This window comes from Echinops telfairi, unplaced genomic scaffold, assembly GCF_000313985.2.
Source record: "Echinops telfairi isolate 266 unplaced genomic scaffold, ASM31398v2 ScPeMD7_70;HRSCAF=299, whole genome shotgun sequence".
NCBI classification, from domain to species: domain Eukaryota; kingdom Metazoa; phylum Chordata; class Mammalia; order Afrosoricida; family Tenrecidae; genus Echinops; species Echinops telfairi.
In genome coordinates, this window is record NW_022103968.1 from 66,025,616 (window position 1) to 66,053,112 (window position 27,497).

The window sequence follows — 27,497 nt, forward strand, 5'->3', positions numbered from 1 at the left end:
CTCAGACCCTGGAAGCCTAGAGTTGGGCGAGACAGCTCTGTCTGGGAGGGGGCATTGGGTGGCCTCTGGTATTTATTTGGCATTTATAAATATATAAACTCCTTTTTTACTCTAATCTTCCTGGGCCGCTCCCTTCTTTCCCTCCATTTTAGGTGAACCCCGAGCCCAGGTGAAAAGCCTTGCTTTATGTTTTTTTCCCCACGCCAGTGAGGCAGACAAAGCAGAAAAATAAGGATGCTTTATTAGGACATTTTTAGCCCCCAGCTAGGGCTCAGACTCAGCTCTATGAGCCACTGTCCGACCTCATCCCCATTCAATGTGAATGACATCAGGGAGGCCGGGCCACAGGTAGATCCCATTGCCTGGGATCCTTCCCACAGACAACGATGGGTGCAGACAGGTACACTACTGGGGATGAAGAGGGAAGTCACTGGGCTACTCCATTCCCCTATAGCCGCTTGGGCCATCTCGCGCCTCCTCCCCTCCCCAGACCATGGGTCAGAGGCACCTAGTACCATAATACAGGGTACCAAGGAAAGCCCCTTGATCAGACTCCAGAGCTATGGGAAAGGGATACCCTTCCCTTCTCACTAGTCCCAGGTCTGAGGGCCACTGAGGTAGAAGGGGGAGGGGCCAGGCCACTCTAATCCCCCTTGTGGGTCCTGCTCTGGGCTTGTGCCTTAAGGAAGCAGGGGCTTTTGCTGGTACAAGAACTGGGACATTAGCCCAGACTGGAATGCTGCAGTTCTTCCCGAAGCCACAAGGGCACTGGCTGTCCAAGCCGGCTCAGCAGCTTCGACAGCTCCAAATTGTGGTTCCGGAAAAAATCCGTAAGGAAAAGGCGGGACTGGCAGGAGAAAAATGAGGGTGCACGTGGTAAGGAATGGGACACAGAATCAGATCTGAAGGTTGAGAAGGACCCCCTGCCCTGGGCACTTCCATACCTCCGTGTCCATATCTGGGTACCTCCGGCCTTTGCTTTTCCCTAGACAGCGAGTCTTGCCACCTTCAAGTCCCTGGCACCAGAATCCCTTTTCCTCATCAAACCTGCTCAACAGGAAGAGGCCATTAGGTGTCTTAAAGAGAAGTCGGTCCACCCCCTCGTACATATCTGCCCTGCCAGCCCGCGTGGACACCTCTCTGTAAGATGGGGTAAACCCCCTTCTCTTCCAGGCAGAGTGAGCCAGCCCGGAGCAGCCTACTGGGCCCTGCTCTCCCACCTGAGGGCCCGTGTGTAGTTCAGGAAGGGTGTGATGCCCAGGAACTTCTGGATGCTCTCCATTGAGGCTGCTGGGTTGGTGCGAAGCTCCTGCCCATCCATGATCATCAACTAAGAGACAAGGCTCCGGTTTGCTATGTATTCCCCAGAAATCACTGGGCTAAGGGGAAGAGGAAGGGAGGGAGAGGGCAACTGAGGGTTCCTGGGAACTTTACCTGTCCAGAGGGGTAGTATGCCAGCCAGCGTTGTAGATGGGTAGAATAGTAGCCGGGGATAAGACAGCGGTTCTGCAGGGAGCGAAGTGCCAGAGGGGCCTGGGAGGAGGCTGAAATCACCTGGTAGAAGGTATAGTTCAAAGCAACAGGGTCTCCATGTGCTCGCTGGTGCTGAAGGGCAAGGAGTAGGAAGAAAAAGTCTTGGCGATTTGACAGAATGGTTCTTTCATCCGACAGCCTGGTGTCCCGCTCCAAAGCACCAGTTCGCTTTCCCTGCTCTTTCCTTTTTGACTCTCCAGCAGTCACCACCGCCCTCCCTTATGCCCCAGTGTATCCCTGGCTTCAAGCAGACCTGGTACCAGGAGTAGGCCCTGTCGGCAGGGTTGGTGAGCACAGTGATGATCTTGGCTCTTGGCAGAAGGGCAGCCCCTCTCCTTGGTACAACCTCTGAGTCAAAGTAGGTGGCACTTTTTTCAAATAGGAAGTCAGTGCTGGCATTGGAAGGCACAGGGAAGAAGTCCATGTACCTAGGAAGCAGCAGAGAGGAGAGACAGACATTCTCAGAGTGAAGGGGCCAGGTATCTGTTGGGAGAAGCTGGAGTGGGTCATCTGGGAGAAGAGGTGCTCCGAGAAGCATTTCAAGGGATCTCGGTCTCACCAGTCAATGCCCTTGTGGTAATTAGGGCCATTGAAGAACTGAATCTCCTCAAAGGTGCTGGGGCTAGGGAAGCTGCTAGTCACAGCTGGGTGCAGGCTCAGGAAGAAGTGAATAGCTGTGGTCCCTAAATGGGAGAGAAAGACCAAGCCATTGAGGGACAAGCCAGCTCAACACCGTGAACTCAAAGGTGAACTAACCATGCTGCACAGTGCCAAATTAGAGTGAGAAGTAAGTGGAGAGAGGTCCTGGGAAGGGTTAAAACGGTTGCCCTCAACCTTGTATCTTTGAAAACAACAAATAACTCCACAGATGACTCTGACGTTCAACCAGCATTAAGAATCAGTCTCGAGTGACTAGTGAGTAGGTGGGATGAATTCCTTGGCAAAAAATAATAAAGTCCTTTGGGTTTAAAACAGGGCAAGAGAAGGTTGAGGATAATTCACCTGTCTTCTGAGGTCCCACTATGAGGAACTTGGGGAGTCGATCACAGGTTTTCTCTTTGGACCAAATATCTTTATGTCGCTTGTCATCACATGGATTCTGAAGGGAGGCCATGAATCAGATAAAGCCTAATCTCACCATCTCCTCCAGGCCCATCGTATCTCTGGTCCTCCCCAGTTCTACCCTTACCTGCCAAAGAGGGCTTCGCTCTTGAGGGAAGAGTTCAAAGTACTTGCGTGCGAGAGGGACGGGAGGAAGCGTTTGCAGGCGCAGCCGGGTCCAGCACTGGAGGAAGCGCACCAGGCTCTCAAAGGTGTACAGGCCCAGCCGGTCATTTCCATAATTGGACAGATGGGTCATAAAGATGCTGATCTGTAAGGGGTTCCTGCGTGTCAGCTGTGGAGAGTCTACACTACCTCAGAATCAGCCTTGGTGAGCCAAGGTCCCAGCCTGCAAACACGTTGGCGTTCTAATGCTCTAGCCTAGGGGTCAGCAAACAGGACCATGACCCATTTGCAGTTCTTTCATTATGTACATGTGGCTCTGAAGTACATTGAAAAAAAGCTAAAGGATATTGTTCAGGTGGTGGTGATTTCATATGCTTGTAAAAATATGCTTATGGCTCTTGAGTCCTTTTTAAATTGTTGTGACTGACAAGTTTGTGGACCCTGCTCTGGCCCCTCCTCCCAGCAGCACCTGCCTACCGGATTAAGCAGCACTGTCAGAAAGAGTTCTCCACCTCGGATGCTCCCATCTAGCTCACGAGAGCCCCCAGGATACTCATTATAGAAGATTGTATGAGTGAAGAGGCCACACGTCTGCCGAGGCAGCACCTGGAGGGGAAGAAGGAACAGATCAGAGTTGAAAGGTGGAAAAAATTTAAAAGGAGAAAGGTCCTGAGGCAGTGGGATTCCCTGGGGTTGTAGAGGACTCAGCAGTTTGAGCCAGAAAGCTGCTGCTAGGTGCATTAGGACTTCCTCTCCTCTGCCCCGCCTCCCACCACACCCCCCACTGGGATGTGGGGGGAATCGGACTGGGATTGCAGGTGAAAGCAGGTTGGAGGCTGTCTATCTAGATGTTGGAGTTTCATTCAGGTTTGCATTGAGAGTCCCTCACCATAATGCCATTGTGAATGAAGCCACGGCGGTAGCGGGCAGGGCGGAGATGGGGGTACTCCTCAGTGCTGGTCACCTGGATGCCCCACACAGACTTCCAGGCCTCATAGAGTTGTGTGTGGATGGGGTACACGCCCGAGTGGTGGGGGGCCACAGCATATCCAAGATCCGTGGGAATCCCATGTTCCTGGGAATGGCAGAGACCAGGACCTGGTGAGGTTTGGGGAGCAGAGGGGAAAGAGGGTGGGGATGCCTCCGCAGAAAGGAAGATGGAAAGGGTGGGAAAGAGCATCCCATTAGGGGAAGGCTAAAAAGCAGGCCTTTCTTTGGGAGAAAGGTTGAGGAAGGGATCCAAGGGTCTCACCAGAGCAAACTGCTTGTTGAGCCTCATCTGGTCAGCCAGCACGGAGCGATTGTGGAACAGGTGTGGCTGCGTGTGGCTCCACATGTGGGGGAACCACCAGAATTCTTGGCGGTGCTTCAGCAGCATGTCATCCCCTGCATCCTCCTCCTCTGTCCCTGTGACCACACACTGACCACTGACCACCCATACTGACCACAGCCAGTCAGCCCAGGTACCCGCCTCTGTTCTGTAACACTGATCATCTTCTATCACTGGGGCTCTTACTGACCCCTACCCACCTAAGACCTGCTCTGCTGCCAACTTGCCCTCCAGCCACCCATGATCACCTACATGGATAACCACCATGAGCTCTTCATACCATGTCTGACCCCCCAAACCATGCCCCTGTGTCCTCAACTGTCTGCCTAGGGAGATGGGGCAGTGAAGGGGAACAAGCTATAACAGATACGCTGAAAGAGCAGCAGGGGAATAACTCACCAGTATGATAGAATTTGCCCGAGAAGCCCAAGTTGAAGGTGAAGTTGGGGACTAGGGTCCTGAGTTTGTTCTGGGTGTTCAACAGGGCCTGGGAAGGGTAGCAGTGACATGAGAAATCAGGAGAGGGCAGACTGAGCAGGAGAAAAATGAGAAGCTGCGCTCTTCCGGCCTGCAGACGACAGGAGGTGTACCTATGAACAGCTCATAGTCAAGCAAGGGAGGGAGTCTGACAGGACAGAGCTTGAAATAGCTTCAAAAGCAAGAAACGTTGAGCTGGAAAAATAACACTAACCTCGACATCAGCCACCTTCATGCGGGTTCCTTCCTTGCCTACAAAGATGTCATCAATGTCTACTAAGATGTAGCGGTCAAGGTCCAAGCAGAGGCGTTTGCCAGTGAGGTATGCAACAGCATCGACGAAGACAAGTTTGTGGAGCCAAAAGGCAAGGCCATGGCCAAACAGGACCCTCTGGATGCCATCATGCAGCCCCAGGTCCTGTACCACAGTGGGAAGCCGGGCCCGGCGAGGTACCAGCCCTGGCATAGGTAGCTCTGCTGGCCGGAGGTTGGCCAGAAGCACTGGCTCATACGTACTATGATTGAATTGGAAGATGGTCCAGTCGTCACCAGGCAGTGGCCCCGGCTCCAGGCGACTGGGGCGTGTGAGATGCAGCAGGGGGGCTGAAGGATTGACCTGGTAGTCTTGAAGCCCCAAGTTTGAGTGTAGAAAAAGGGGAAAGCCTTTGAGCTGGGCGCTCAGGAGGCTGTGCTCATGGGCTCGGAAAAAGCCAATGATGCCCACACCATACTCCACGCAGTACCGGTCTAGCAGTTTCCGACTCGAGGCATCCAGATTGACGTACTTGAGCAGGTTCTCATAAATGACCAAGACATAGCGGCCCCGGGTATGGTCAGTCAGCGTGGGCATGTCCCCTCGGCCAGGGGCCAGCTCGGTGCTGTAGCGAAAGCGGCTCGACTCCAAGACAGCCACAATCTCCTGCCCTAGCTGAGAGTATGCACTCTCTACAAACACAAGGACCACAGGCTCGGTTCGAGCTGTCTCTGGAGGCCTGGGGGGCCGGGGTGGGACTGGAGCCCGTGCCGGGCCAGGGCCAGCTGCCCCACTACTGCTGCAGTCTCCCAAGGGCAAGGGCAAGGGTTCCTTGGCTTTGGGGCTGGTAGACACATAGTATGCTAGGAAGCCCATGGAGCCCAGACTGAAAGCGATCAGCAGCAGTACGAGGCGGTGCAGTTCCAGCTGCCGAGCTGGGCGTACCACCTTCCACAGCTGGAGCATGGCGGGCAAGGGGAGACAGGGAATGGGACCACCCCAGGGGATGGGAGGTAGGAGTTCTATAAGCTGGGGCTCTCTTGGGAGGGTGAAGGATGGGAAAATAGAGGGGAAAGGGATCGTTTTAGGGACACATCCCTGAAGAGGTGGACACAAATCTCCTTAGTATGGGACAAGGGAGGTAGACAGGGCAGCGCAGGGCCACTGGACAGATTCCATTGGTCTCAGGTCACCATGTCCCCCTGGCCCATGGTTTTAGGCTGCAAATCTGGCCAGGTCCTGACTGAGCTCCTCACATTAGAAGTCAGCAATGTTCACAATCTCTGTCCCAACCAACTATCTGAAAGACAGAGAAAGGAAGGGTTATTCTCCTCATAAAAACCTGTCATTAATCCATTTCCCTCCTCAACTCATCTCTCTTACCTGCTCACTGATTCGTTTTCGAAAAACAAGCTCCTGTAGAAAAAGACAAGTTATGTCTCATCCCTTCGTTTCTGTTTACAAACCTTTTCTTAGAAGACTGTCCAAATTCTCCGAGGCACTCAGAGCTGGAGCGAGTTTACCTAAGGGCTCCAAGAGGACATGTCTCCCATCAAGTGGCCAAGTAGCCCAGGAAGCTGGAGATGAAACTGCTCTGACAGGTCCCAGCCCCTGAACAGTGGGTCAGGCGGCAGAGGGGTCTGGTCTCCCTGTGAAGAAGTCTCCAAAGTCTCATGCTTCAACGAAATATCAGATAAGAGGAAACTCATGATCCTGTTAATCGTCCTCATCTCTCAATCTCAATGTCACAGCCTTAACAGCACTAACGAAATTTACAGTCAGATGGACACTACAGGGGGGCAGTTCACAGGACATTATTCTGTTAGCCTTCAAACTCAGAACTAAAAGTCTCTGGGTTTATTATTGCTTGTGAAAAATGGCCAAAACCCTGCCCTCCTGGAGCCCTGGTCAGTGGCTGTGTTTGGCTGTTAAGCAGAAGGTCGGTAGTTCCTTGAGAGAGAGAAGTGGCGGTCTGCTTCTGGAAAGATCAGTCTTGGAAACCCTGTAGAGCAGCTCTTCTCTGTCCTATGGGGTCGCTGGAAGTTGGAATTGATGAGGTTTTTTTTTTTTTCTTCTCCCTCTCCTCCCCTGTGAGAGGAGCTAACAATGCAGCTCAGGAGCAGGCCACATCCCTGGGACCTGAGCGAAGGCAGAGTCCTTAGAGTGCTTGCTGATTAGTCTCTCACCCTACCCATTCCCCTTCTTCCAAGCCTAGCCTCTTGTGTAACAGTGAAACCCACCCGTGAGAGTCAATGGGACTGCCTTGCTTTTCCAGGTCTCAGAAGTAGTTTTGCACCTTTGATAGAGTGCGATCTACCACTTTTTAATAGCTTTTTAGAGGAAAAGATTTACCTTAGTTTTCCTTTTCTGGTAGTTTCCACCTTACACTGGTTCTGGCTTCAGCGGCCAGGTTTTACTGTATTATATGTGTCCATTCCTGTCCCCAAGGTAGCTTAGCCAGACAGGAAGGATTCAGAGTCCTGTTATAAAAACTGAGCAAAAGAAGTGGGGCTGGATAACCAGGAGCAACAGGAACCTAAGCCGTATCTAACCAACCAGGGGAAGGAGGGCAATGTAGTCAGAAAACAGAGTTGTAAGTAGACCTACTTTGGGGGACTTTTTTTTCTTTAAAAAGTACACAGCTTCTGGGAGCTTTATTCCCGCTCTCCTCACCTGAGCCACTCCTAGGAAGGGCATTTGCTGGCAAGCCCACTCTACCACTGCCCCCATCTCAGGGTGGTTAGGCAGAGAGAGGCTCCTCCAGAATGGCGAGAAATGATTACACCAGAGTGCAGCTTTCGCCTGGCTTAGGACTCATTGACATGCAGGGGGCTGGGAGGGAGAATCAAAATGGTGGTGGGAAGGGATGGGACCGGCACAGTTGTGAGGAGAAATCGCAGAGGAGTGGATACTCGGGATGATCACTCACAATGTTACTAACAGTTAACATCTGTTGGAGAGCTGAATACTTGCCAGACCTCTGCTAAGAGCTTGCTATCTACTTAATGTCAGATGCCAGCTCCAGGGGGGAGGTGCTACTACGATTATCCCTACTTTACAGCTGAGTAATCTGAAGTCCTGAGAAGCTTAGGCACTTCCCGGGACCACGCTGCTTGTCTGCCAGTGGGGACACGGATTCAAACTCCTGCCAGTCGGGCTCCAAAGCCCTCGCTCTTAGCCGCGGCATTTTAGCTTCCTGCCCAGAAGCGGCAGCAATGGGGAGGGAAGGGGTGCTGAGAGAGCTTTGGGGGTTAGGCTGTGGGGCGGAATAGTATTAAAGAGTGAACGCTGGCTGGGGGCTCGTGGACGTGCAGGGGGTGGTTTCCCAGGAGGGTGAAACCGGAAGGATTATGGGGGCCTGAGCTGGGTGACGGCGGCGGGCACCGAGGGGACACAGGCATGGGGGGCTGGCACGGCGGGGACCACAGATCGAGGGGCTCTGCTGAGGGATCCAAGGGGTCACAGGTGGATCTGAAGAGCGCACCGGATGCAGGCATGGAAGGAGCGTGCTGGGCGAAGTCGGGGGTGACATCCAGGCAGGTGCTGGCCTGGGAGAGCCCCGCGGGAAGAAGGGAGCCCCGCACCACTGGGCGGGTGAGGGGGACGAGGCGGCGAGCAGGGAGGCCAGTGGAAGGGCGCAGGGTGCACTGAGCCACGCTGGGGGGCCGCCCGGGCGACCCTGTGGGTGGTTACGGTGGCAACAGTGTCTGTAGTGGGGGGAACGGGCGGGGGCCACACTCGGAGTGAGTGTGGAGCTCCCCTCAAGGGCGGCTCACCCGGCGGACTGGGCGGCGTCTCCGCTGTCCCCGGGCTCCGCCGCGTCCCGAGGCTGCCCGGCTCCCGGTGCTCGGGGCCTCGGGCCGCGTCGCGGCGGCTCCGCCATCTCCCAGCGAAGGTTCTGCCGCAGCCGGGCCCAACCACCGCTGCCGCCGGGGGAGGCGGCGCGCTGCGGCCGGCGGGGCGCGCCGGGCTCCGGGTCCGGCCTGGGCCGGCAGCCGCGCGGCAGAGGTGCGGAGGAGCCCCGCGGCCCTGCGCAGCGCTGGGCCGAGCACAGGCTCCGGGACGGCGGGCCCCGCGCCCCGCCCGCAGAGGCACCCCCCGCTCCCCGCCCGGTGGCACAGTCTGGCGAGCGTGGGCGCCGCGACCGGCGAGCAGGGGCGGGCCCAGGGCCGGGCGCGTCCATCGGCCTGCGCGGGGGGGCGGAGCGGCCCACTGCGGGGCGGGGGCGAGCTCCTGGGGCGGACCGAGACCCCCAGCCCCGCTCTTAGTGTGCTTCCCATCCCAAATTCGCCTTTGTACCGAGCAGGTGGGGTCGTTTTCTTACTCGAAAGAGGGCACAAAGGGGGCGCGAGAAGACACGTCGCAGGGCCAAGTTGAAGCCCTTGTACGCAGGGTGCAAAACTCTAAACCCCCTGGCCATACACCTCCAGTAGTTAGTAACACAACGGACTGTTTAAAGGTTATTTTATTAAATATTTTTCAGTTCAAGGTTTCATTGTAACAAAGCTATTAAGGGTCTACCAACATTCAGAACAAACACTATGTTTTAAATTATTTCTATGTCATCATGCAAAAATTCTGCATCAAATGCCTTCCATTTCCTGTTTAAAAGGTGATGTTTTGTTTTTAAGTCTATTGTCTACAGATGTTGACATTAGCCCCAGAAGAGGGAGAAGAATGCTAAGGAGAAGTGGGGCTGGAGCAGCCATATGAAGCTATGGGTCTCAATGAACTCTAAGACCATTTGTCTTCATGCCAGCAAAACCAACCCCGTGGTGAAGGTGCCTGTGTGTTGGCACTGCAGGCTGCGGGGCAGGAAAGGGCAGGGCATGCATGAGGTGCTCGGAGGAGCCTGACCGAATTCAAGCACCAGCACCTGTGGGAGGCCTTTTGCTGGCTCCAAGGTCAACCTTGGAACTGCTTCTCCCTGCCTACCCCCACCCTCCAGTTCCTGTGCCTCCTGGAGGTAGTCTGGTGGTGGGGGGCGGAGGTCTGCCTACCTTCCCCCCTCCCCAAAGTGCAGATGTTCGTGCAGACCACTCAACAGTTGCTCTTCCCTTCTCTGCTCTGCTACGTAGAGCACAGCTTTCCCCCCTGGATGGGACTCTTGGAGCATAGAGAGGGACAATGAACGTTGGGGCCCTGGTTCTGGAGCCCTCTTTTGGGGGGCATGCAAGTGGGAGTGGGGTGATGCCCATGCAGATTGTCCAGCAGTAAATCTAAACTTTAGTTGGTCAGTGAAGAGGCCTCTTTAAAGAGGCCACCTGTTGTTCTTGCCAGAGCAGTCAGGTCAATCTCCGACAGGAACAAAGATGGACGTGCAGCAAGGGAAGAGTTACAGGGAGGTGGCCCTGAGGGGAGCCTGAATGCATAGAAACAACCACCACCTGTCACCCCACGGTCTCACCCCCCCATCCCACAGGGGCACTTGGTAGAAGGCCCAGCTCCAAATGAGGATCAGCCTGGAGACCACCACCAGGAAGAGGCAGGACAAAGATGGTCCAAAAGTCAGCACAAAAACAGGACTGCCAAATGTGGCAAGGAGAGTCTTAACCAGTGGCTGGCTCGCTCCTTGCTAAGTTATAAGAAAACAAACAGGAAGCAAAGTGGCAACTCCTCTCCCTTCCTTGCCAAGGTTCAGGCCTCAATATCAGGGCCCACGTGCATTGTGCATCCTATAGAAATGGATGAATTAAGTGAGTGCATGTCAGACTAACACGAGCTTTCTCATTGGCTTCATTGCGAACACACTTCTGCAGCACCAATTCTCTTCCCTTCTACATTACATGGAACAGAGTACAGCAACGTCCGGCTCTCACACTGAGGCCACTACATCTTCGCTGCCTCCATCGCAGGCCGGGAGCTCTGCGTTCTCTCCCAAGCAGGTCAGATGGCCACGATGTTCTCATTAGCCTCATTCTGGGCACCCGTGCACGTCTGGAAGAAGTCCATTCCTATACCTGGAGCAGGCCGGCAACTCCGGGGGCTGCCATCCCATCACAGCCCCGAAGCTCTGTCAGAGTTCTTGCCTGGTCCCCCATGAGTCCGTGGGGGCCAGAGGCCAAGCTCGCCTCTTCTGGGCTGCTGGGTGAGCCCGCTGCTCATGCCAGGATGGGCATCACTCAAAATCCTGCCTTCATGCTAAGCCCAAGGGCTATCGGTGGTTTTAAAACGTATCATGGTACGGATTCCTTTTTTTTTTTAAACAATCTTTTTTTCTTTTTCGTAAATGTAAAAAACACCTCGGTACAGCAGAGATAGACATGAAGGGCGGGCGGGAGGGCTGCATGCAGGGGCGTGCATTGGCTGCTGCCGCTTTGTAATTTAATTGTTTTAAACCTCAAACGACCAGGACTGCCGCTGTCACTCAGGCCCTCCAGAGCCACTGGCTGCGAAGGTTCGACCTCCAGCTGGGATCTCCTAATGCCCCTGTCAAACAGGACAGAATGTGGTAACAACAGAGGACGCTGAGTACCCAGGGGAGTCCCAGGGAATGAAGCACACTGCACACGTGGCAAACCTGCCTGAGAAGGCGAGGGGCCAGCACACAGCTAAAGGTCAACAAGACACCACCTCACGTTTGCTGAGCACTTACTGAGTGCTTTATAGTACCTAACTTAATCCTCATAGCCCCTCAACAAAGTGGGCACCACTCTTGCCCTCTTTGCGAGTTGAGCAAACTGAGGCGCAGGGAGGAGAAATAGCCTGCCCCAGGTCACTCTATGGGCATCGCGGGCAGGGACCCTATCGCCCAGACCCCATGTACTGGCCCACACCCCTCCCCCACATGCCGCCTTCCCCCCTCCGCTTCCGCCTCAGATCCCACCTGTCCCCTCCCTGCCCCCAGGTGCACCTGTGGCTGAGCTCACTGCAGCGGTGCGGCAGGGGCCCCTGAGCAGTGATAGTGGACATTGAGCCACTTGCCATCCCGGCGGTGCCAGACCCGAGTCTCCTCCGACTGGCTGGTGCGAGGCCGGCCCTGCCCGTCGATGTACTGGGTGAGGCGGATGTAGGCGATGCAAGCAGCATCCTCCCCGATTACATGAACGTGCGGGTTCAGGATGGTGGTGTGGATGGGCTTGCTGTTCTTGGAGAGGACTGCAGGGGGCAGGGCAGAGTGGAGTAGGTAGGAGGTGCATCAGGCCTGGGGACCTGCATCTTCCTCCCAACCCCTGCTTCCCAGCCTCACCCTCCTAATTCTCACCCTCTGGCCAGCAACCATTCCTAAGAGTCTCCAAGTCCCCCCTTACACCCTCTAGGCACAATGGTCTCCAAATTGGTCTGGAAGGAAGGGAGGTGGGTGGTGGTGACTGGCAGCAGCTACAATCTTAATTAGGCATTGGGTCATGGCTTCAGGTGCATGAGCAGTAGCGCTTGGTTGGCATTGTTTTCATTATAAGATAAGGGAGTAAGTAGGTGGTTAAATCATCAGTGCACATGATATAACATTTAAACGCAGGGCCATGTGACCCTAACTGATGCTTGCATTTCATAAGGGTTGGCGTCCCTTTCCTAAGGACTGCACAGTAAGATCATGAATGTAAATTATGTAAAATAGATTTGTGATTTAAAAAAAGGGGGGGAGGGGGGGAGGGGAAGGGCACCAAAGTTAAAGTAGTCAAGAGTCACCAAAACACCAAGCTCAGGACATTCCCAGGCATCTCTGGGAGAAAGACAAAAGAATTAGGATTGCTGTTATCAGAATACACTGTGCAAATGGTGTTACTTTTATTGAGATTTACATTTGAGCTCAATTCAAGCTTAGACAGAGGCTACATGAAACCTTTCCAAGAGCTTCTATGCGCTCTGCAGTTGCTGCTGGCTAGTAGAATTTTTGTAAGAGGGCCTGGGTTTACACTTGCAGCTCAGAATAGAATGGGGTGGTGTCAGGGGAGAAAAACAGTGATAAAACGAAACTCAGAGTGGGATCGGGAAGGGCAAGAAAAAGTGAAAAGATAAACTAAACCAGGAAAAGGGGGGTTCTTGGAGCGAAGAGATAGGCGATGGTGGCAGGGATGGAGGCATGGAGTTTACTTTCCTTTACACACTGAGGTTCTACGAACTGTCCCGAGGACGCCTACATCCCCAGACATTCAGGCAGGTCCTAGCCACAAACCCCAAGCTTACAAATCACCAACAGTGAAGTACCCTGTTACTTGCTTACACAGTCTTATCCTGGTTTTAATTTCCTCTATTGTGAACCTGCAGACACACAGTGGCAGCATTACTTGCTGAGACCACCTCAAGCTAATCGCAGATGGTTTCCAACCCTTCTTCGGACGAGGTGAGAAACGTCATGAAACCCAGTGAGCCTGATTGTGGCAACTGCCCCACCAGGAGGCCGCTGCAAACTCTGCCAGTTTCCTTGGGCACGTGGGACCCTGGAGCTGTGCCTTCAAAAGGGCTAGTTTAAGACTATTGTCAGAGCACAGAAGTAAGCACACAGAACCCGGGGGGCAACAGGCAGGGAAATGGGGAAACCAGGCAGCTGGGAAGAGAAGGTGAATGGGGACAGAGGCCAGAGGGGAGAAGGGGCAAGCAGGAGTATATCAGCAGCACGAACCCACTCACGATTCTCAAAGTAAAACTTATGGAAATCCATCCCTTCCACCAGGTTACCAAGGGCCTCAGGCTCAAAGGAAGTGAGGCCAGGATCGCAAATCTTCCTGCAAGGGGGGAAAAAAACAAGTAGTCAGTCAGGCTACTATGGGGTTACCGGTCTTCTTTCCTTGTCAACAGTACCTGTCCTGCAGCTGCAAGTTAAGCAATGTACCAGGCTGGTTAAGATAGGCCGAGGTTCTTAGGGACCTGCCTGCTGGGCCGCTCAGCCCAGTCCTTTCTGTCTGCAGCCAGGATACCACCGGGGTGAGCTGACTCACAGGAGTATCTACCTAGAAGGGCTCCCGGCCTAGGGACCTGGTGTTTCACCCAGACACCTTGCGCCCAAAGTCCAGTTGTCTCTTCTCCCAAGGTCCCAGCAACCTTCTAGGAGCAAGGAAAGCCTTGGGAGATAATTTGGATCTCCAGGAAATAGATCTTTACTCACGTGTAGGCCTCAAAGTCCCCATTGTTGATGGCCTCGATCAATTGTTCTGTGATCTTAATGATCTCCTGTTTCCGCACTGTAGGGGGAAAAAACCCAGCGATTTACCTGTGTGGGACTGGGGAGGCTCCAAAGGGCTGCAGAGCCCGCCCCAGTCCTTCAAAGAGGACCCTCTAACAAAGACATTCCTCTTCTCTGTTTTTAAGGCCTTTTGTGGAAGAGAGAGCCCAGCTTTTCCCCCATCCCACACCCTACACATTCATCTCCAGCTTTTTACCTCCCTCTTCCCATCAACTGCCAAGTCTCAGCAAATACTCTCTTAACAGCTGAGGCCCCTGGCATGTCATGAATGCACTGCCGAGAGCCTGTTTATCTCGTCCCTAGCAGGCTCAACCTCTCTAAGAAATGGATTCTACCACTTCTCTCACCCGAAGGGGCTCAGTCAGGTCTCAGTCACCCCCCCACCCCACCCCCCCAGTCAGTGCTCCAGAATCCAGCCAGGGTGAGGGCTCCAAATGGCAGTGCAGAGCCCCAGGACAGATGCCGCATTCTCTTCACTCTGCGCAACTCCTCCACAAGCTTACAGGGCTTTTCTGGGATAAAGCTTCGGGAACTATACAGCTCTTCTTGACAGCCTCTCCCTAGAGAGACAGCGCCATTTACCCAGGACAGGCTTTGGCAAAGCTATGAGTCTCATGCCAGCCCTCAGACACTGAGGCACGGCTCAGATTGACAGGCGGAGTTGAGGTGCTTGAAGATCCCTCCCCCCTGGCCCCAAGACAAGGAGCTGCTGGTGACGCTCTGTGGTCATGACGTCAGCGCACTTACAGGGAGCGCCACTGTTTGCAGAGGGCCCTGCCAGGGGAAGGGAGGGCTCAGACTGAGCTCAGGCTAAGCCTGACTTCAGCCCCAGGCTGACCTAGGACTCCAGCCTTTCCCCACAGGAGCGAGAGGCTGCAAGACAAATGCAAGCGTTAGCAGAGCACCACCACTGCATGGCCAGCTGCACAGCCACGGAGCACAGGTGGACACGGGCAGGTGCAGCCAGCTGTACAGCCAGGAAGGGCCCGCGGCCATCTGCTCCATCAGGCGTTCTCTTCAGGTGGGTCAACGGCAGGTTAGGGGAACTGATAAGCTCCAGCCACATTCTAGAGGAAAGCAGGTGTGCAAGGACACACACACACACACACACACACACACACACGCACACGCACACGCACACACGCTCCTCTCCAATCCCACCACACCCATCTGGAAGACCTGACTGGGGCCCTCGGGGTGAAGAGGGCTGTGCTTATGAACTCTCAAAGGACTGACGGGGGAGGAAGAGCAGCAGACATAGACAGCCTCTATACAGATTAAACTACAAAGTAAATTGAATTTTCAGTACAACACTAGCAGGCAGGTACATTTTAGGCCTGATTTACAGGTAATGAAACCGTAGCTCTAGGCGGTGAACCTATGTTTTTGCAGGGAGTATGGTGGGATTTGAACTCAGGTTTCTCACCCTAAACTCCAAATCATGGTATTATGCTGACCCTCAGGAAACACTACATCCCCTAAATTCTCTGCTCTCCAATTCTCACCATCACCCTCCACAAAGCCCCCCACCCCAAACTGATGTCTGCCTCCACCCTTGTTCCTGGCTCAGTGCTGAGGCAAGGCCCCTGGCATGTCCCAGTGGCCCTCCGCTACCCGCCCCCTCCACGCCACGCCCCTCCTCCCACTCTACTTATGTGTTTTTGGGCCCCAGCCTCAGGGGCCACTGGCCAACCTGCCTCCCCCCCTCCCCCTTAGGTTTAACAGTGCCTCTAAACAGCTCCCCCCCCCTAGCAGAGCCATGCTCCCAAAGCTTACTAAGACGGGCAGCTGGGCTGGGCGGACAGCTCTGGTGGGGATCCCTGAGGGGCTTCAGGACGAGCCAGGGAGACGGAAGCCAGAAAGTGCCTCCCTCACACTTACTGGCTGAGGAGCAGAGAGAAGGCTGGGGCTGCATGCCTGTAGAGGGGGCTGTTCTGTCCCGGGAGCTCCGTCCTTCAGGCACCGAGCTGCCATTCCCAGTGCGGAGCGGGGCAGCTAGCCGGGCCAGGCAGGGCAGGGCAAGGCAGAGCAGCCAAAACAAACAGAACAAGGCAGGTGAGCGAGCAAGCCGGGTAGGACCTGAGCCCGTGGCGCTGCAGAGCCAGGGCCAGGCGGCGCCGCCTCGGGCTGCTGTGGACACTGGACCACATCCCACGCTGCTGCCTTTGCCTGAGAGGCCTCCCAGATGAGAGCCCCAGGAAGGCCCAGGGCCCTGGGCTCATGGCTTCCAGAGGAGCCTTTCCACAGCCCGGACAAGGACTCCTGCTCTCAGGGCAGCTGCTTCAGGGGCAAGGCCACAAGAGCCCCACAGGGAGGGGCCTCTGACTCTGCTCCCATCTAGCCAACTTGGATCTCAGCAGCCCTGGCGGCACTGTTCCTCAAAGGCTCCACACTAACCCCAGTGCTGCAGTCTTGACCCAACTCCCAGGGACCCTGGAGGGCAGGGCGGAGCTGTCTGACAGGGTCTCCACACCTTCCCATGAGGTGGCCGGTGGGCTCAAAGGATTAGCAGTGGGACGCTTTAACCACTGCACCACCATAGCTCTTTTAGAAATTATTTATTTTATTTATTTACTTAAGTTCCAAAGGTTTGGTTTCTCCTTACTGTCTGCGGTGTCCCTCCATCCTTTTCTGGTCACGTCACTTACTGGAATAGGGGAGCAATTCCCGAGGCCAAAGTAAAGTGGTGGGAGAGAGTCTCCCAGGGGCTGGGCTGCCGCTCCCTCCCACACCCCGTGGCACTAGAGTCCACTCCAAGTTTAGGCTGTCACTCCTAAAAGATGCAAAGATGCAAAAGTGGTCTGATAGGTATCAGAGTTCATCACCCCTGCCAGGGCCTTCTGATTCCGGTGACCAATTCATTCCAGTTTGCCTAAAACAGTCTTGTTTTTTAAATGGAAGGTTTGGCATCAATTTAAAATTGATGGGCTCTGGCCTACGAGATGGTGCCCGAGAGGCGAGGGATATATTCCATATCCCAGGAGTCCCTCAGTCTGGGAAAACCAGGAAAACCGGAGTCATTCTACTTGTGACTCAGATATGTATAGGCTCCTTCTGTAGGGTCTTGAAATGCCCTATTCTGGGATGCCATGTCTTTATAACAATAGCAAGAGTTCTCTGAGCCTTAGCCTCTAAAGAGGCTCAGGAAAATCTTTAGTTTGGCCAAGATAGATTTAGGGGTCAAAGAAGAGAAATTTCTTCTCGACCCAGAAGCCCCAGACAAGGAGCTCATATTTTGGTCCAAAGAAAGTAGCTTTTATGCCAAGCTCTCTCCTGGGTCGAGAGGAGGCATCATTTCAGTTCTTGGGGCAGACAAGGCAGGTGCCCCATTAAAGCCAAGGTATTTGGGTCACTGCTGGGGCCCCTTCCCCCACCAAGGGCCCGACACCTACCTTTAAGGTCCTCATCTTCTGTGGTGGTGTTGCAGCTCTCTGTGGAGCCCTATGGGTCAGAAAGAACAAACTGCTGTTCACTAGAGCCCCTGGAAACCGGGGGAGCCAAGCACAGAGTCTATGCTCCCATAGGAGGGCAAGGAGGGACATCACAGAAAGTTCTACTGCTACTCCTGCCACCTGACTCATGAAGCCCTACATTCCCAACAGCCTCACTCTCAAACACAGAGCATTGTGATCCTGATTAGGCGGGATCACACTCAATACTGGCCAGCCGGCCTCCCTTAGACCCAACTTGGATTTGCTCTAGGCGCCGGCATCTCTGGCTTGAGCCTGGCTCTTTGGATACCGATGGAGGTCTTTCCTTCTCCCTGCTCACTGTGGCTTCTGATCTTTCCAGTGCTGTTCTGCCTTTACCACTTCGTTTCGTCTTGGTCCTCGCGTGTGGCTGTTGGGTCTAACAGTTGGTGAAGCACCGGAGGAGTGGACGCACACGATAGCAACTGATGTGGGGGTTTGTGGGGGATGGGCGGGGAGGCGGGGAGGGTGAGGGGGTTTCGGGAGTAAACAGTGAAGGCGGGAGAGGGAGGGAGTACAAGAACTGAATGTGATGATGACACAGCTCATTTTAAAGGTGTGTGGGGGGGGGGACGACAAAAAAAGAAAATGTCCTGAAATTATTTGTGGCAATGATTGTGCAATTCTTGACATGATTGAACAACTGAATGGTATGATGTGGATTATGTGTCAATAAAACAAAAAAAGAAAAAAACACAACTACATTCCCAAGTTTCCTCCAAGACTCTTACATACTCCTCTCATTGGGCCAGAGCCTGGAGTTAGCCTGAACCTCAGTGTCCTGTCTCGTAGGATCCCAGTCTCCTGTCTCGTTCCTCCATCTGCACGCTCACCTCCCTCCAAGTCACAGCTACCATCATTTTTGTACCGGAACAAGGAGCCCAGCTTCCTGGTCTCCCTGCTTCAATGTTTGCCTCCTCCCTGGAGCTGGCCCGCACCACGGCTTTTTTTCAAACATAAACCTGGTTGTATGAACTCCCTGGATTAGAACTGAGGGGTTCTCACCTGCTCTTCCAGCGCCGTCACCCTCCCACTACAGCTCGTGCCCACCACGCTGCTCGCTCGACTCCCTGTCTTCTCTTCCTCACACTTGCCACAGCTCCGTCTGCGCCGGGCACTCTGCCCGACTCTGCCTGCTGCCTCCTTCCTGCTGTTCAGATTTTAGCCCAAATATCACCTCCTGAGAGACCCTTTTCGGACCACCAAGTTTAAGGCCTCAGAGACTATCTCTTTACTTTGTACCACTTCCTTCACAGGATTTCTATAATTGGATTTTACCTTTATTATTGCTTCCCCTCCATCCCCTCACCTAAACTGTCCCTAGGGACAAAGGCCTCCACCTTGTCACCTCTGTAAGCCAGATGATATTTGGGCTCAATGTTTACTAAACATTAGCGACACTAAGGAGACAAGACAGCTGAGGGCTTAAAGAGGGGAGAGGGTGGAAAATGCTCTAGGGTCTGAATATCCCCTTGCCTCTGTCGTTAACACTGACTCCCATTTAAACATCACCATTCAGGGAGGAAGGTTCTATTCTTATCCCCGATTCATCAGTAAGGAAACGGAGGTGCAGAGGGTGTAAGTGACTTCTTAGTGCCAAAGAGCCAGGTCTGTCGGACCACAGAACACTCACTCGGAATCACGAAGCACAATGCCCTTTCTAGGCGGGTACCACCAAACAGACACGGTACCTTCAGCCCAGACTCCGCAAACACTTGACCGCACAGGTTGCCAGCCACAGGGTCAGTTGCTCCCGTGACCCAGCTTGCCTGTGTCCTGCTGCCCCGCAAAGCAGGACATGGCTCCAGGGCTACTCACCTTGATGCCATCTGTGGCATTGTGTACCACGGTGGTTTGTGGCTCCTGTGGGGGAAGAGGAGAATTACCCTCTGGACGTGGGCTCAGACCTCCAGACAGCTCTTCTCTGTGGGACCCTGCCCTCTACCTGGTACTGCTTTACCCCTATGATGTAGACCCTTACGATGATCGCCCCGGCCTGGCTACAGGATAAAATGTTCTGCCTCAGTTGGGGATCGTGGGGTCTGGATTTAAAGGGAAGGCAGTGACTAGTCGGAAGGAGAAGCCTGGAACTTAGTGGAACCACAGAAGGCAAGGGGACAGAGGATGTGGTCCCGATTCATGCTGCTTCTGATGCTCTTCTCCCAGGGGTGGCCCACGAGGCAAATGCACTGGAGGAACTGTGGACCCAAGGACCCGGGCCAGGCCTGCTAGCCGTGACCATCAAGGGGGGTGTGGGAGGCAGGGACACAGGGAGAGCCCATGATGAGGTCTTCCAGAAAGACCAGATCCACAGAGCTGCCCGCTTCACACCCCCTCTGCCTTCCGTCGAGTTCCTGTCCCCACAGCACCGAGTCAGGCTGCACGAGAGTCTGCCAGAAGTCAAGGAGCACCCCCACCCCAGCTCGCCCACCCTGCAGCTCCTGTGGCCCAGAGAGCCCCCAGAGTCCCTGGAAGAGCCCAGGAAGAACTCAGACAGCACGAGCTCCCTAGAAACCCAATGGCCTGCATCATCCAGAAGGCGGGGTGGGTGGGGGTGGGGGCCCTCCACAGTGCAGGCTTTGCAAAGGAGAAGCTGAGGCAAGTTTTATGAGGCGACTTTATGAGAACGGATGGTCCCAAGAAAGCTTCGACTCGCTCCTTGTATAAGCAACTCACCTTCCCGGCCCACACAGCAGACCCATTCATTAGGGGTCCCCGGTGGGGGCTGGGAGATTCAGCAGAGAGCCTTGATCACTCTTCCCACCCACCCCCAACAGCAAAAGGAGCAGGAACAGCACTTCTGCCGTGCAGGAAGGGACATGGCCAGGGAGGGACAATGGCGGGGGATGGATGCTCGGGCATACACAGCAGCCTACTCTAAAGGGACCACGAGGGAAAAGGCTGAGGCAGTGTGGGAAGGGGGGAGGAAGAGGAAGGAGAGGAGCAGGAGGCAGCCAGGGCAGAGGCGGAACAGCTGTAGTCAGGAGGTACCATGGCCGTCTGCAAGGGCGCGGGCTCTTGGGCTGGGTTTACGAGACTGTTTTTGTTGTTGCTCTGTGGCTGAGACAAGAAAACAGATGGTTTAGTTCCTCCAGACTCAGAAAGCAGCTCAGATCTGATTCCCAGCCCTCCCGTGCCCCCTAGGCCGAAAGAGCTCGGCCTGATGTGCCCTCCCTAACACGAAGGGGCCTGGGAGATGGTTGGAGAGAGGAACAGAAGGAGGCGTCCTCAAGTGGGCCCAGCCCAGAGACACGGTTTAAAGCATCTTTCCCCGTGCCATCTCCATCACAGTCGAACCTGACCGAAAGGAACGCAGAGCCTTCTCCGCTTTACCCGACAAGGAGAGAAGTGGGGTTTACAAGGCAGTGAAGCCCCCGAGACTCACATTTGTGGGCAGCACCTGCTGCTCTTTTCTAGACCAGGATTTCCTCCCTCCTCCTTACAAACCCAGTTTGAACTGAAAAGGAATAAGAAGAGAAAGAACACCTGGCCCAGGAGCTGGTGTCCAGAAAGGCCAGGGATAGAATTCAGTACTGGCTACCAAATGCACCCTGAGCCCAGGGCACAGAGAGGGCTGTGCAGGTGCCCTTTCTGCCTGGCAGATCTTCAAGGAGGTGGCAGGTGAGCTCGGGTGGGAGCTGAGTAGGAGTACGCCACCCTTCCAAACAGACAGACCCTTGTCTTTCAAAGTGACCCAGTCCCCCGGGTATGAAGCCAGTCAATACGCTGCCTCTTCTGAGTGCCTCACCAGTACACTCAAGGTTCCCCTGGGGAGAGGGGGGGGGCAATGTGTCCCAGCAAGATCAGAGATCACAGGGGGGCGGCCTGATGCCTCCAAGTTCTTCAAGAGGCAGAGGAACCAACACGAGGCTCTGGTCCCCGGGAGGGTGCGGAGAGGACACTGTCACAGCTACGGCACGAGTCTTTTCTCCTAGCCGTCCAGGCTGGCCGGCTTCTTGCCCAGAGGTCTCTCTTAAGGCCCCTTGGGCCAGACTAGAAGCTATCTACCCTGGTGTCCTGTCAGCGGCTGAGTCAATGCCCAGATCCAGGGCTCAGCACAGAACCTCAAGTCATGCCCTAAGCCTGCGCTCTGCAGGGCAGAAAGAGGAGGTCCCAGCAACAGTCCGGCTGAAGCTCTACAGTCCCCAGTCACAGGCCTCTTCCCTTGCAACCTGGAAGGGGCGGAGCTCTAGTCTGGCTGCCAGGGCTGGCCGGAGAAGACTATCCTGTCTGCAAAGGCCAGCGGCGCGAAAGTCCCCCAGGGGTCAAGGACTCCAGGGGGCCCAAGAATGGCACTCTCTCCCAAGGTGTGGGTATCACCCGAGCAGCTCCAGCTGCGGCTTTAACGGACAGTTTCCTAATGACTCCAGGCTGCGGCGGACGTTCCCACTGAAGCCGTGTCCATGAGAAAGAAGATACATTCGTTTGGTAGACCCCGAAGGCTGGGTGGGAAGAGTGAAATGTGGGGCACAGCCTGAGAATGGGCACTTGCACCAGGGAAAAGGCCAGGAGAGCAGGGCTCAGTGCCACGAGCCTACAACCAGCTCATCTGCCACCTTCCAGATGTCCACGGCCCACAGGCCTGTTGAAAGAAGCAGCTACTGCCAGTGGGCAGGCCTCTCCTCCTGAGCGACGGTGAGGTGGCGGGCTGGGGTTAGGGGGCCCTCCCTGACCTTGCCTCCTGGCCCCAAGTCTGCCAGCTTTACTTCCTGCCCTGACCTGCAGGGGGGCCGACAGCCTCCACAGCAGGGGGTGCCTCACCACCTGTTCCAACGTCCATTGTCTAGGCCACTGGTGACCTTGGGCAATGGCCCCCCGCCTGGCAGGCCAGGCCACAGCTGCCCACACAGCACAGACATGCAGTGAGGATGAGTGGAGCACACACACGCGCGGCAATGGGCTTGCGTGGCTGGCAGGCGGGTGCAGGCAGCATGGAGGAGGCGGATGGGTGGGCAGGCAAGGCTCACCATCAGGTGCACGCTGGAGCTCGACTTCCTTTTCTGGACACACCACAGCGAAAGGGAAAGAAGGGGAAAGACGAGGTAAGAAGAGAAGCACAGAGACGCTGAGATTAGTGCGCGGCACGGCTCTGCACCAGGGGAGAGAAGAGCGGAAGGAGGAGCCTCCGAGTCCAGCACCAGCGGGGTTACCACAGCACCTATGCACACGCAGCCCGAGAGGAAGGACCCATTTGCGGCCAGGGTCACAGACACAGACCCAGTATCTTCTGAGATGGCCCAGCTTGGCCCAGAAGGCTTCCACAAGTCTATCAGGTAAGTAATGTCTTGCTGTCCCTTCTCAGACTTGGGCTGTAAGGCTTACTTGTACGAAGTTACTTATTTTCTCTGTCTGAAAGTGGCGTCAGCAGCGAAGAGGGAACTAGCACAGGCCACCAGTTTGAAAATGCATTTGAGGTTTTTAACACTTCAAACCAAAGCATCATTTATTTAAAAGCACACAAGTTAAAACGCGAAGCTGGGTTGTGCTCGGCTTAATACGTCTGACTTGTTTTTTCACATGGAGATGCAGAGCTTTTGAAAGGCATCTGATGAGCAGTCAGAGGCTGGCAGACCGTTCTTGTTAGGACAGCTGTCCCCGTTTATTTGATCTGAACGCTCTATTGCATTTGGTTATTAGTAGGAAATGGAAAGATAAAAGTGCAGGTCTCACAAAGAGACAGATGTCAAGCATGAGGAAGGCTGTGAGCAATGTTGGGTTTTTTTGGCTTCAATTAGATGCTCACTGGACTTTATGTCCAAATGTGAACCAAGAGCTCAGGGTTAAAGCCACACTGAAAACATCTCTCAGAAGACTGTCTAGCTGGTGAAGGGTACTTAGGAATTTTATAATCAGCTCCCCGAGTGACAAAAATGCCCCTTGGAACATTGTGTTTACTGTTTGACTTCTGCACGTTAATTTAACAGCATCCAACACATATGCACTGTGGGCTGTTCTAGGCACTGGAGATAGAGCACTGAACAGATCAGGAAAATGCTCCTGTCTTCAAGGCGCTTACAAGCTACTGTAGAAGATGTTTTAGGGGATATACCATATTCAAAAGCAGGGAACTATACATACTTAGAAGAATGGCCTAGATTTAAAGAAAAACCTAAATTAGGTATTATTTCTATCAATTTTTCCTAGCTGCCTCCACATGAGACTTATTCCAAAATATCCTTCGGAAAAGAGAGTTCCGTTACAGGCACCTCCGTGCGATCCACCTAGTCTAGACTGAACGAGACAGAGGCTTCCTTCCTCGAGGGAAGGACCATGTCTTCTCTCTGGACCTCACCGGCATCCGCAGCGTACCTTCACAGTTAGGACATGAGGACCACGGTGTGTTGAGTTGAAGAGTAAGCTAGCAAATTGGTTTTGCTGTCTGCTTGTCAACCTAAAAAAAGAACAGATTCCCAACTTTCTCAGCGTTGGTTCGCTGTTTCCTAAACTGTGCCGCATGATAACGCTATATAATCTTCCACCACTCGAAAGTTGCTTCCCAGGTCAGTGGATAACTTTGAACTTCTCTTGACTTCTTTCAGCCACACACAGCTTGGGCACCTTCTCAACCAGCACAGGGCCAGCACTACTGGAAGAGCCAAACCTTTTTTTTTTTTTTTTTAAAAACAACCTTTACTTCACCATTATTATTTTTTTTTTTTAAATTGAGATTTTTAAACTAAAAATAAAGGAGAAAAAATTTAAAAGGGTCCAGCCTCCTTTTTAAGTTATTTATACAAATATTCAAATAATACTTACAGAAATAAAAATATCCTTGTTTTCCTTTCTTCCTTTCCTTTTTTTTTTTTAAAAAAAAAGATCAGTAGGATGCACAAGTTGTCCTAGATCCGTGTTTTCTAAAGAGGGCAATACCACCCTCTGGGGGGATGCTGGAACGATGGTAGGTGCTGGCACTATAGAAGGGCCAGAGCAGATACCTACACCTTATCTGGATCATGGGCTACAGCACAGAAGTTTTTCATTAGGAGGATGAGGGGAAAGAAGCAATGAGTCCTTTTTTAATCCCCTTTTCGGAGAAGAGGGCAGTAGTTTCAAATCCGTTTGAGAAGCAATGCCTCCTGGGATTGCGAACTGGGCACTTAAGTCTTGTCCTCAGAAGTGGTGCCCGCAGTTCTACAGAGGCTGGGTCCTTGGCATCCATTCTCAAAGACAAGTGAGCAGAACCCGAAGTTCTTCAACGAAAAGGCACAAGGTAGACAAGGTGCTCCAACGGATGCTCACGTTTCTAGCATCTTGCCGAAGGAGTGAAGGTGACAGAGAAATCTCCCTCTGAACGCTTTAAACAACAACAACCCCACTCCCTGGCCAAAGCCATTCAGACTCGAAGTAACCCTACAGGGCAAAGACAATACAAAGCCACAATCTCCGCAGAATCACATCTGAGCATCTTCCTCTCACAGAGCAGTGGGTTCAAATGGCCAGCCTTTCAGTTGGCAGTTGAATGCTTAACCACTGTGCCACCACTTCAAACCCGCACTGAACTCACTGTCACCAGGTTGCTCTGACTCCTAGTGAGCTGGCTGGACAGAAGAGAACCGCCCCTGCCAGTTCCCAGCAGGAATGAGGGAAGGCCGGCCAGTCCCATCATTGGGGGCGGGCGGGGAAAGAAAATGTTCTCACATTGGTTGTGGTAATGATTGTACAACTCTTCTCGATATGACTGAACTACTACTGCATTGTGTGATAAGTGGGTTAAGTGACAATAAAACTGTTTATATATATAGTATTTTAATTCTGATTATAAAAGAAAATCCGCGTCCCGAGTTCCAACCAACAGGGAAGTTACTATTAACATGTTGGCGCATTTTCTTTTTTCACTGGAGACCTGTGTTTTTAAACCAAAATTTGGACTGTTCTGTATTACATTATATTTCCTTTTTTCACTTAATATAAAACATTTTCCTACATCACGATTATGTAGTAATGAAAATGAATACTTTTGTGGTTTGTTAAACAGATTTCCCCCAATGATATAATCATGCCCTTACTCTGGATTTTCAGAATGCCTCCCAGCTTTTCACGGTTATAAATGATACCTATTGAACATCTTTAGGCTTTCAGGTTTTTTTCATGTTTTGAATGAGCTTTTTGGAAAAAATTCCCATCAGTGAATGACAGGATTAAAAAGACAGGGACATATTTGGACACACAACCTGCTTTAGGAAGGCTTATTCAATTCTTATCAGCACTAGAGAAAGCAGTACGCCCGACTGGCTCCTCATTTCAACCAACCCTCCTACCTCCCACCCCCTTGTACTTCTTTGCAAACATTTTCCCATGTTTGTTAGTTTCGGATTTCCTATTTTTCATATCTTTTTGGATCACTTAGGTGCCAGGTTTTAGGAGCCCCCTCCCATCATCCTTACTGTGATTATTTCCCTCAGCCTGTCTGCTGTTGGTCTTTTAATTTTGGTTTGTCATTCTCTTCTCAAACGCCTGCTTCTTGGCGTCTGGCCCCGTCACTATGAAAACTCTCCTTAGGAGTGCACCGCATCAAGCTCGTGAGTGCAGACTAGGGTCAGACTCCAGGAGCTACTGTTTCCTTTGGTGCTTTGTGTCCCAAGAGAAAGAAGATGAATGCATTTGAGCCTTTCAAGTGGCCACCCATTGGAGGAGAGAAGTTTGGGCTTGGTTCTCCACCCATGCTCTCATTTGAAACGTTTTATCTAGGATAGAAAAATTGGGGAACCAATAAGGGCAATGACTGAATCACACAACAAATGTTTTAGTGTCACTAAACTGTGCATGTGATGACTGTTGAAATGGCAGATATCTTGCTACCTGGTGGCATAGTGCTCACCTTGGGTTGCTAACCTCAAGGTCAGCCGTTCGAAACCGCCAGCCAGCCCTCTGGAGAAAAACGGGCTTTCTACTCTGGTAAAGAGTTACAGTCTTTGGAAACTCTCAGGTCTGATAGGCATCAGGGTTGCTCTGATCGGCATCAACTTGATGGCAGTGAGTTTCTATATTTACAATTAAAATCCCTTTTGCTTTAGTCTAATAATTTTGTTTTTCCAGCCCTCATCCTTCTTGACTTCCCTGAAGATCTGACAATGTTGTGCATGCTGTTTCTACTCTGCCTCTTGGTTCTTTCTCTGATTCCGCTTTTTTTACAGCTTATTAATAAGAGACAACCCCCGAAATGTGCCTCTGCCAGACTCTTCAACCTTCCGGGGCTTTCGGTTCACCTGGGTGGAGGGAGGAGGCTTACCAAGAGCACCAGATTCTGGCTCCCATAGGAGACCTTCTGGATTTGCGGGCAAGGCCAGGCCCGGGGGTCTGTGTCTTTTTAACCAGCTATTTAGGCAAATCCTACATGCCTGGGCCTGATAATAATTTTTGAGACCAGTGTCTAGAAAGTTCTGCTAAAGACCTTGCCATAATGGCTCCTTTACTCATCCTCCCTGTCCATCTCAGTTGTCATTGTTTTATTTCAGCTCCTCCCTTGTGCAATCACTCTTCCCATGGGGCCATATAAAATTCACGGCAACCCAGGTGTAGTCAAGTCAAACAATGGGTTTTCAATGGCGGACAGAAGTTGCCAGACCTTCCTTCTTTTTATTTATTTATTTCCCAGACCTTTTTTCTGAGCAAAGTCGACAGCTCCGAGGACACTCAAACCTCTAACCTTCCAGTTACCAGCCAAGGGTGTTCGTGAATTGGTACCAGTCAGGGATCCCTTTAGCACAATGAAGCTAAGTTTGTTCCCAGAATCATCACGTAGTTTCAAACTTCTATATCTTCACATGCATTATTCTCTCTCCCTGGAACATCAAACTCATGGGTCACTTCCTTCAGAAAGATTTCCTGTTCTGGTTCGGAGGCGTCTCTATGCTTCCCCAGCCTTGCCCCCTACCTCCACCGTGTGCTTTAAAACTGGCGGCTTCCTTGTCTTTCTCCCAGTGGGAATACCTCCCTCAAAGGCATGGTTTTTCTCTTCCCAGCTTCTGCAGCACAGTGGGTATCAAATAGATGCTGCCTGACTGACCAACACGTGTCGTCCTTCCCCCTTCCCTGGGCTACTGCTAGGGCTCTGCCAACACCTCTAAAGACAAGGCCCCCCCC

At 53.0% G+C, this 27,497-nt stretch overlaps 2 protein-coding genes across 3 annotated transcripts in view; both read right to left on the reverse strand.

Moving 5' to 3' along the window:
* Positions 1–224: 224 nt before the first annotated feature.
* NDST2 (N-deacetylase and N-sulfotransferase 2) lies at positions 225–8,630 on the reverse strand. 2 transcript variants are annotated; one of them, XM_004701177.2, is made up of 15 exons: positions 8,597–8,630; positions 6,204–6,236; positions 4,782–6,120; positions 4,490–4,577; positions 4,013–4,167; positions 3,650–3,835; positions 3,238–3,366; positions 2,723–2,905; positions 2,536–2,632; positions 2,093–2,216; positions 1,787–1,961; positions 1,435–1,605; positions 1,221–1,330; positions 945–1,047; positions 225–847 (listed from the first exon to the last, which is right to left on the reverse strand). In XM_004701177.2, exons 3-15 carry the CDS (start codon positions 5,784–5,786, stop codon positions 722–724), a joined length of 2,652 nt encoding a protein of 883 aa, XP_004701234.1. In that variant the 5' UTR covers positions 5,787–6,120; positions 6,204–6,236; positions 8,597–8,630; the 3' UTR covers positions 225–721. The 2 variants fall into 2 exon arrangements, with proteins under 2 accessions (XP_004701234.1, XP_030741774.1); XM_030885914.2 differs by lacking the exons at positions 225–847; positions 8,597–8,630 and having other exon boundaries at positions 986–1,047; positions 1,258–1,330; positions 4,782–6,848.
* Positions 8,631–9,267: 637 nt separating this feature from the next.
* Positions 9,268–27,497, reverse strand: part of CAMK2G (calcium/calmodulin dependent protein kinase II gamma) — a 61,018-nt gene continuing 42,788 nt past the window's right edge. Inside the window, exons 17-25 of the mRNA XM_045291699.1 lie at positions 22,382–22,414; positions 20,406–20,474; positions 19,233–19,277; positions 17,337–17,385; positions 15,826–15,939; positions 13,867–13,942; positions 13,392–13,486; positions 11,674–11,918; positions 9,268–11,249 (exon numbers count right to left, since the gene is read on the reverse strand). Of these exons, the coding sequence (XP_045147634.1) occupies positions 11,686–11,918; positions 13,392–13,486; positions 13,867–13,942; positions 15,826–15,939; positions 17,337–17,385; positions 19,233–19,277; positions 20,406–20,474; positions 22,382–22,414 (714 nt within the window). The 3' untranslated portion in view covers positions 9,268–11,249; positions 11,674–11,685. The remainder of the gene's footprint in view (positions 11,250–11,673; positions 11,919–13,391; positions 13,487–13,866; positions 13,943–15,825; positions 15,940–17,336; positions 17,386–19,232; positions 19,278–20,405; positions 20,475–22,381; positions 22,415–27,497) is intronic.

Coding starts and splice junctions, on each gene's coding strand:
- NDST2 (XM_004701177.2), bottom strand. CDS start 5,786: ATGCTCCAGCTGTGGAAGGTGGTACGCCCAGCTCGGCAGCTGGAACTG. Junction 1,962..2,092: donor TACCACAAGGGCATTGACTG/GTGAGACCGAGA, acceptor GCTGCTTCCTAG/GTACATGGACTTCTTCCCTG. Junction 848..944: donor ACCCAGATATGGACACGGAG/GTATGGAAGTGC, acceptor TTCTCCTGCCAG/TCCCGCCTTTTCCTTACGGA.